This window comes from Hydra viridissima, unplaced genomic scaffold (genome assembly GCF_058129835.1).
Source record: "Hydra viridissima isolate aposymbiotic clone 2 unplaced genomic scaffold, HvirCarnegie_v1 scaffold_12, whole genome shotgun sequence".
Classification (NCBI taxonomy): Eukaryota; Metazoa; Cnidaria; class Hydrozoa; order Anthoathecata; family Hydridae; genus Hydra; species Hydra viridissima.
Window position 1 is genome coordinate 13,593,456 of NW_028324311.1, and position 9,480 is coordinate 13,602,935.

The 9,480-nt window shown below is 28.8% G+C and overlaps 1 protein-coding gene across 4 annotated transcripts; it reads right to left on the reverse strand.

Moving 5' to 3' along the window:
- Window positions 1–389: 389 nt before the first annotated feature.
- LOC149881382 (uncharacterized) lies at window positions 390–3,958 on the reverse strand. 4 transcript variants are annotated; one of them, XR_016445951.1, is made up of 3 exons: window positions 3,408–3,781; window positions 1,459–3,009; window positions 390–503 (listed from the first exon to the last, which is right to left on the reverse strand). XR_016445951.1 is itself a non-coding variant. In XM_090069710.1 (3 exons), the coding sequence occupies exons 2-3, from the start codon at window positions 1,615–1,617 to the stop codon at window positions 459–461; spliced, it is 204 nt and encodes a 67-aa protein (XP_089925836.1). In that variant the 5' UTR covers window positions 1,618–3,009; window positions 3,408–3,958; the 3' UTR covers window positions 390–458. The 4 variants fall into 4 exon arrangements, 2 of the variants coding, with proteins under 2 accessions (XP_089925836.1, XP_089925835.1); XM_090069710.1 differs by having other exon boundaries at window positions 3,408–3,958; XR_016445950.1 differs by having other exon boundaries at window positions 402–1,282.
- Between the last annotated feature and the right edge of the window lie 5,522 nt (window positions 3,959–9,480).

Genomic DNA, 9,480 nt, shown 5'->3' on the forward strand with positions numbered 1-9,480 from the left:
ACGGTAATTAGCTACAATTTACTAAAAACTCCTTTTGATACTCGAAATTTAATTCTCTTAAATATTTTGAAACTAATAAAGGACCTCCCTTCCCCGTTTTTGCCTTAATGGTGGTCAGGAGAATAGAGCTATTTTTATTAAGAGTAATCAAGTTTTTGATGAAGACCTTTTACCAGAATAATAAAATGTGAAACGATGATTTAAGAATTTAACATATCTCAGAATTTTTCTTTCCTCAAAATTAAGCTAATTAATTAGTTAAACACCTTATAAGATTTAAGTAACTCGATATTTGACAAATGCGCAAAACTACAATATTCACCCCCCGTTTATAAAGATCCCCTAAGTTACGTACAACAAATATTATTAGGCATAAAATAGAGAAAATTAAAAAAAAATTGAACTAATTGCATCTATTTATATCATTTTAACTGACAAAAATTTACAATAAAAGGTAATCAGGTTTTCTTTTTATAAATCGTATAAATGCGTCCATCGTAAATCTTAAAGAAAAAAAACAAAAAAACCACATAAACACTGAAAATCGATTTACCTATTTATAGTAACCTATATTGACATGGCAGTTAATAAAAACATTTATCGAAAATGTAACTATAAAATCTGTTTCGAAGTGCAAAGGATTAACAATATTAAAATAAATAAAAAAAAAAAAAAAAAAATCAAATTAAGATATAAACTGCATTTTTAGCATAATGTTGGCTTTTAGTAAATAAATAAAAGCAGTAAGTTCCAATAATGAAACTACCTATTATTCATTTTTAACAATAGACACCAACGTGAAGGTAAGCCAAGCAGTCTATCAACACAAAACATCACAACAATAACACAAAACAATAGAATATTTACACCCTTGATCCTAAAATCCAGCGAAAATAACAAACCAAATTAAAATATGAAAGACAAAAGTAGAAAACCAATTTAAACTTAACTATATATTTATCTTTTTACTAAACATATAACTACATAAAAGTATATTTGTTTTTATATTCAATATTAGTTATTCAATTACTTCAAATTTAGGACATGAAAACACCCTAGATTTAAAGATCAAGGTTGCAAACTCTCCCATACACATTACGCTAAACATTAACAGACATTATTGTGTTTCCAGAATAATTAAAAAAGGCTAGACAACACAACCTAGCTCTAAAGCAGTAAAACCCCCTGACACTAAATGCTGCCAAGTCACACCTCTGCTATAAGTACACCGCTTGGCTGGCAAGGTTATCAATCTTGCTCAATATAATGCCAACTCAAACCACTTTGAAAACATGGAAACAACATAATTTAAACATATATACAGCTATAAACAAATATGGTTTCATATAACACATATAAACATATTAAATGACAGGTATATTTATCAAAAACTATGAAAAAAAATATTAAAGTAATAAAAAAATATATAACATTATTCGTGTAACACTTTTCACCTACCATATCTTGAATGAGATGTTTATCAATTTTGAAAAACAAACTGTTAAATGCCGTAGTTCTTGAACATGCAACATATAGTTGACCATGAGAGAAACACGGTTTTTTGAGATATACCCCAACTCTATCAAATGTTTGACCTTGACTTTTATTAATTGTCATTGAATAAACCAATCTGACAGGAAACTGACAAAGTTTCAGAACAAAAGGTAAAGTAGAATCTGATGGAGCCAACTGAATTCAAGGAACAAAAACCCATTTACCACCAGAAACACTTGTCAAAACCTCTGCATCAATATAATTATTTTGAAGAGCACAAACTTTCATTCCAGTACCATTACATAACCCAGCTTTGAGATCTAAATATCTAAGTAGCAAAATTACACAACCAATTTTCAATTTTTAACAATGAGGTAGCATACCTGAAGGAGTTAAGCTGTTCAAAAACTCAACAGGAAAGTTATTTCTTTCATTAAGGTCATCAGTATCAATTTGATCAGCACTTAAATAAATTTTGACCTCACCCGGCAGACATTCAAGCACTTCTTCATTGATAATGAATCAACATTAGTTGGTGTTAGAATCACGCGTTTAGAATAATCATTTTGATCAGCATCTCCAAAAATCTTTTCAACAACTGATTCATTTTCTCTAATAATGCACTGATTTGGTATTTTAACGCATCCTTTAAAAGGATCCTCCTCTTTGACAGGTATTGTTCCATTCCCAAGTTTTAGTAGCCATTGGGAAAATTCACCTTCCCCAACTTGTACTCTCATTGTTTCAGTTAATGCAAGCTTCTGCACCCATTGCCAATGCAAAGAACATTTTACACACAATTCTACTGTTTCAGTTGGCTGTGTTTATACACAATTCTACTGTTTCAATTGTTGAACGTTTTCATCAAAATTTTCTAGATTTAAGCCAATAAACTCATCAATAACAGGCAGATTGTAATCAGTCAGCATTTTACCACTTTGATTAATAATCTTTTCAATTTGATGAAGAGTAGCTTGTTCAGCTATTAGAAGTGGGATTGAGCGGTGAATGAAATCTTCCATCATAAAAGCTTTGCATGTATTCCAGAGATGTAAAGGATTGTCAGATTCACGAAAGTTCAAAATAATTGAAAACAACTGTCTAATTTGCTTTGGCGTACGTGTTAAAACCGCCTCAGAAAGAGTATTCTGCCATTCAGTGCCATCTTACAACAATTCTTTCAAAACACATGCTTCACGAAACGTTTCAAGGACAATACCATTAACAGTATGCACATCCTCCCAAGATGTTGCTCCTTTTGCTTGCAAAATTAACAGTTTAAGAAAAAACAATTCTCCAGCTGGATTAACTTTATTCATTCTTACTATCACCTTATTACCACCCCTTTGTCTAACCTTCCATTTACAATGTTTATCATCAAATATAAAGTGATAAGGAATGTCTACATAAGAAAAGCAATGTGCTCTTTCATTTTCAGTATTTAACTTAAACCATGCCGTTAGGTGCATATCACGTTGAGCTGCTCGATCTATTGCCATTTGTTCTGCTTCTTCTCTAAAATACAATAATTGATTTTCAGGTAGATGTTTACCAAGTCACAGCACTTTGAAAACACAGAAACAACATAATATAAACATATGTACCAACTATAAACACAATAAATGTGTTTAAATATGTATATAAGGTTAAATATATTCCTTATATACAGATTTAAACACATTTTTAAAACAATTATATAACACATATTAACACATACACAAACAGTAAAAAAACACTTTACATTATTATAAAAACACATTGATAAAAAACTATAAAGCACTTATTACCACATACACATACATATCAAAAAAGCATATATGCAAACAATAAACGTATGCAAACAAAAATTTTAAAAACGATGCAAGAAAACTTAAAAAGATACAAAATATATATTTACAAACAATACTCTTTACCTTCTTTTTTTTCTTCATAAGAACTGTAATCCTCATATCAAAATTTAACCTTTACATACAATAACATGTGACATGCCATGTCAGTGTTGGCACAAAAGTTTAATTTACTTTTCTAAATTTTCTAAAAAAGAACAAAAATAGTTAATAGCATCACAGAAATTTCAATGTAGTAATAATTTTATGGAAATAGCATTAGTATAACTTTAAATAACATCCATACCCCTATTTTCTTTCTAAAAAATAAAATAATAAAAATAAAACTGGTAAAAGAAAAACTAAAACAAACAAATTCTAAACGATTTAAAAAATTAAAATCCTTTCTACTTTATCTAATAAAAATTTTAATCCTTTCTACTTTATCTGATAAAAATGTGGGCGCTAATTGACTTTCTCCCCCCCCCCCCCCTAATTTTATGATTGATTCTGATAGAGAATTTTATGCTGATTCACAAAAATATAAAAACATAGACCTGAAAATCAACGGAAAGTGCTCTAATTCGAAGTCAAAGTTGTAAAAAATCCCACTAAAAACCCTAATATTCGCCATTTTTTTTCAAAACGCTTTTATTTTTAACGAGAATTAATTACCGTTACATTGCGCAATAAACAGACCTGGTTTCCACAAGCCTTAGCATTATTATTTTAAAGTATGGTAACGAAAGTGTTATAAGGAAATGAAATTAATAGAAGATTTCAAATAAAGTTTGAACGTAGAATTTGAGAATGAAGAAAAATTGATGAACAATTATTATTGTATGGTACGCTGGTTTTTTTTATTAAAAAAAACGGTTTGAAGGTTACATGTTCTAAATTTTACAAGTGATAGAACAACTATGAACTGAGGTTCAAAAGTTCTTCTTTTAGGAAAAAAAACTGTTGAATTCTTTTTTAAAATTTATTACAAAAGTACATTACTTGCAAAATAGTTTATTCTCTAATAATCAAAAAACGGCTATTTTCATTCCCACAAAAAGTTGCGCAACACAAACTTTAACGACTTTTTTAACGTAAAAACCATGCTTTTAATGTATTGCTTTTGTCAGCTAAAAGTTCATTAACTTATTATTTTCAAAATGGCGAAATTAGGGTTTTTAGTGGGATTTTTTACAACTTTGACTTCGAATTAGAGCACTTTCCGTTGATTTTTAGGTCTATGTTTTTATGCTTTTATGAATCAGCATAAAATTCTCTATCAGAATCAATCATAAAATTAGGGGGGGGGGGGGGGGGAGAAAGTCGAGTAGCGCCAAAATGTGTATATAACTATTTCATATACTTACTTCAATTATAATTATAATATGATAATATGATATATAATTGATTAAGATGATTCTTTATGTAATATATCTAAACTAATAATTAAATTCCAAAAGGAAAAAAGTTTTAACTCGCTCAAAAGATCTTTCTCCAACAGCGCGTGCAATTGAAGAACGCGCTTTTCCAAAGCCTAGTAACTAATTCAAAGCCTAGGAACTGATGACGAAACGACGTTGAACATTAACCTCTTATAGCCCCGAGTTGCCTGTAGTCAACATACCAAAAAATGGTTTAAAAGTTTAATTAAAATGATATTTTATAATAAAAAGAATGCTGAAAACTTTAGTTCAATATTTAACCAATCAAAATAAACAGACATTAAAAGGTTATACATTGAATTCTCAGGTTTATAAGCTTTTCAATTTTAAAAGATTCAATTTTTGCGTGTTTGTAAATAAGGTCAGTTTTTAATCTTTGTTTTTCAGAAATATATTGTCTTTTTGCAGTTCAAAAAATGACTAATTTGTTTAATAACATATTTAATGTGGTTTTATATATTTTTCACATTAATTTTTCATCAAACGAGTTTTTAAATATAATTTAAACCTTCGTTGCTTTAAAGCAACATTGCGCATATCCGCTTAAAAAGTCAAACCGCAAAGTTTTGTTTGAAAACGCGTTTTGTTGACTTCAAGTAAAAAGATGGGATAAAAAAGAAAAAAAAAGAGATTTTAGTTGATTGTTCCTCTGCTATCGTCACCTATAACAAATGCATGGGAGACGTCGATCTTTTAGATGGACTATTGAGCTACTATCGTATTTCTGCTCGTTCAAAAAAGTGGTATCGTCGGCTAATCTGGCATTTTCTTGATGTTTCAGGAGTCCAAGCATGGATTTTGTATAGAAAAGATTCAGAAAATTAAAAAAAACTAATGTCATTAAAATCTTTTAAAGTGCCAATTGCTGAATTATTGATTATGCTGGGGAAAAGGTCAATCAGAAAAGGACGACCTTCAAAATCAGTTGATCTGAATTATAATGCAAAGAAAATAAGAGGTCCTGCAGCGCCAATTCTGAACAAACTCATTCGAAATGATGGGTACAAACATTGGCCAGAGTTAACAGATAAGAAAGGAAGATGTAGATAACCTGGTTGTAATGGTTTCCCTAAGGTAAAGTGCTGCAAGTGTGATGTCCATCTCTGTTTTACGCCAACATCCAACTGTTTTAAAACTTTTTATGAATCCTAAATATTTAATGCGTTTCTCTAAATAAAATGTAAAATCAGAGAGATGTAAAGGAGAAAAATCAGGATTTTTCGTGTAAAGCACTATAATATCAGATTAAAAAAAAGTTATTTTAGTACTTTATGCGTCCGTTGTTGCCTGAAAGCAACAAACTCTAAATTGACCCAAAAAAATACAACAAGTGTTTTTTTTAATTTCATTATTATACTAGGATCATATGTGACTAAAATTCAAAAAAGTATATTTTTTACACAACAAGAAATTAAAGTGGGCTATAAGAGGTTAAACGGTAAGCATTTCTCTACTAATTATATTAAGATAATATATATAACAGAAATAATAATATAAGTATCAGTTAAAATATTAGTATAACTTATAATATAACTTATAATAGCAATTTCATAAGTAATAATAAGGATTGCAATATTTGTCACAATAATAATGCTTACAATAGTAAGAATGATAACAAAATTAAAAAATTAAAATAATGATAGTATAAAGAACAATATTGGTAATGATAATAATAAAAACATTAAAAATAATAATATTGATCCTTGTATTAATGATAACAAAAATTACAATGGTGATAAGAATAATTTTAAAAATAATGATAATAATAATAATAATATCAATGACAATAATAATAACAGCAATAATAAAAATCAAACTAAAAATAATATTAATAAAAATTTGTATTAATATAAAAGTTAATAATAATGATGACAATAATACTAATAAATGTAATAATGATGACAATAATAATAATAAATGTAATATTAATAATAACAATAATAATAGTAATAATAATAGTATTGTAAATACTACTACTACTACTACTACTACTAATAATAATAATAATAACAAAATTAATAAAAATAATAATAATAATAATAGTAAAAATAATAGTATTATAAATACTAATTATAATAGTAATAATAGTAATAACAATAGTATTACAAATACTAATTATAATAGTAGTAATAATAATAATAATAACAGTTACAGTAATAACTAAAATAAAAATACCAGTTATTGCTAAAAGTGACAGTAATTATTTTATTATTTTAAAGGATTAATTTGAATGTGACATTCATTGTTTAATTGTTGTAAGTGGGTTTTGTTTTAAATGGCATTTCCTGAAATGACATACCCCAATAAATCAAACGAGTAAAAAGTTTTTTGAATGACCATGCAAAATTAAAAGTAGCGCTCCCAGGAAAGCACCCACCAGCAGCAGGTGACGAAAATAAATGGGTGCCGGACGACGCTGTATCTAGTTAACATTCTGTTATTATAATTAATTGTCGTTAAGTGTAGCTTTAGGCAATTATCAGAAACGGTAAATTACCGGTAAATCTACATTCACGCTCAATAGCAGCGCTGGCCAGACTTTTTGGCACGAGAGCCGCATTAAAATACTTACGCAAACCGAAGAGCCGCATTAAATATTTCATTAAGAAAATTTTTCTGCACTCTATTTTTAAAGTTATTTTGCCTTACAAAAAAATTAGAAACTGGTGGCAAAATAAGTGTTGTAAAATACTCCATAAAGTTAAACTTAAATTTTTGTAAAAAGAAATAAATCTTTCTAAAGAATTTTTTCGAAATAACTTTTTGTGCACAAATTTTATGTTTACTCCTAGTTTTTATGTTTTAATTAAAAATAAATTTTTTTGAAAGGCAAAAAACTTTACTTTAAATGTAAGCTTGTTTAGAATTTCAAATTATCTTGAGTGTTTCGATTCATTTCAATCAAGTTAAAAAAAAACTGGCTCCCTTTTACTCTCACACAAGAAAAGCCAGTTATAGAATTGTTTTAAGAAGCATATACACATCATAAGTTTTTAAAAAAGTAACAAAATTACAAACAGTTTTGAATTTTCCAATCAGGCACTAAGATTCTGATCTTTACTGGTAAGTCTCTTAAAATCTGGCTTCAAGCTTGTAGTTGCTGTTCTAAGTAATTCTGACAAATGCTCAGTGGTTAGATTTGCACGATACTTTGGTTTGACAAATTTCATAGTGGGAAATAAAGATTCACATGTGTATGTTGAATCAAAAGTTGAAAAGAATTTTATGCTAATCTTTTTCAGTAGGGGATACTTAACCTCAGGCACTATCTGCCAAAATTCCAATAAAGTTAGTGTTTTATGCAGCATCAGAAGATTTTGATCTTCTTGGAGATCTAATAGTTCTGTTTCAAATTGAGATACTTCTTCAACCATGTTTGATGGAATTGGACAACCTTCACCAATAATATCAGTTAAAAAAGCATTTACTATAAATCCTAAAGATGATTTAAGTGCATGCAAATCTATAAACATTTTTTGAAAGTCTTCCAGCAAATTCTGTAACTTTTCCCTGTATGATTCAATCTTATGGTCATCATACTGAATTGAAGGATTAGAAATAATCGTCTTCTTCATTTGAGGAAAATGGTTAAAGGTTTTTAAAGTAAGATCTCTCTGAAGAAGGGTAATTTTTTTTTGAAAGCTAAAAATGGTCTGAGCAAGATCAGATACAATTTTTCCTTTTCCCTGAAGAGACAAATTCAGACTTTGTAAATGTTGCATTATATCAGTCAAAAACAAAAGATCTTGCAAACAATTCATATCATCAAGAATTTCAAAAGTCTTTTTCTTTTCAATCAAAAAAGATTAAATTGTACAGCACAGTAAAATGATAGGTCATTTGGTTTGTCAGCAAGATCCAACTCATTAACAAAGTTTTGAAACTGTCTGTGATTTTTAGCATTTGATCGAATATAATTTACAATTTCTGTCACTGATTTTAGAACAATTGAAAAATTAAAATGTTTTGCTACTAAATGTTTTTCGATGTATTAAACAATGAACTGGAACGAACTCTGGATACTTAGCATCACTTTTTAACAAACCAACTTTTTAATTTTTTAAAACTTTTTAACAACTTCTTAATAAGTCCAACATGTTTGCCAACAATTGCTGGCGTACCATCTGTAGCAACACTAACAAGTTTGTTGATAGGTGCATTGGCTTTAAGTAGAACTGTTTCAAGAGCTTCCTTTACATCAACTCCACGAGTTGTATCTTTTAGCTCAACCAAAGCTAGTAATTCTTCATTCACAATCACATCTGATGTTACATACCTAACAAATACTGCCATTTGAGATTTATCTTGAACATCTGTTGATTCATCCAAAGCTAAACTGAATGCTTCACAGTTTTTTAAGTCATTCAACAATTGCTTCTCAATATCAGCACTAATCTCAGATATTCTTCTTTCAGTTGGATGTCGAGAAATAGGAATCTGTGAAATTAACCTTTGGATTTTGCTGTTTTTAGGATCTAAAACTAAGAGGACATCTGAAATACTTTGCTTTCCAAATTCTCCATCAGTGTAAGGATGTTTTACTCTTGCAATGTTCCGTGCTATAACAAAACTTGCGGCTCGCGAGCCACGTTTTGGCCATCCCTGCTCTATAGACGTTGGCTAAAATTGTGCATAGGTTTGATTTCAGTTGCATACAAGACGGCATGATTCTATTAGCCTGGTATGAGACAAACTCATATAACAAGATTTTATTGATA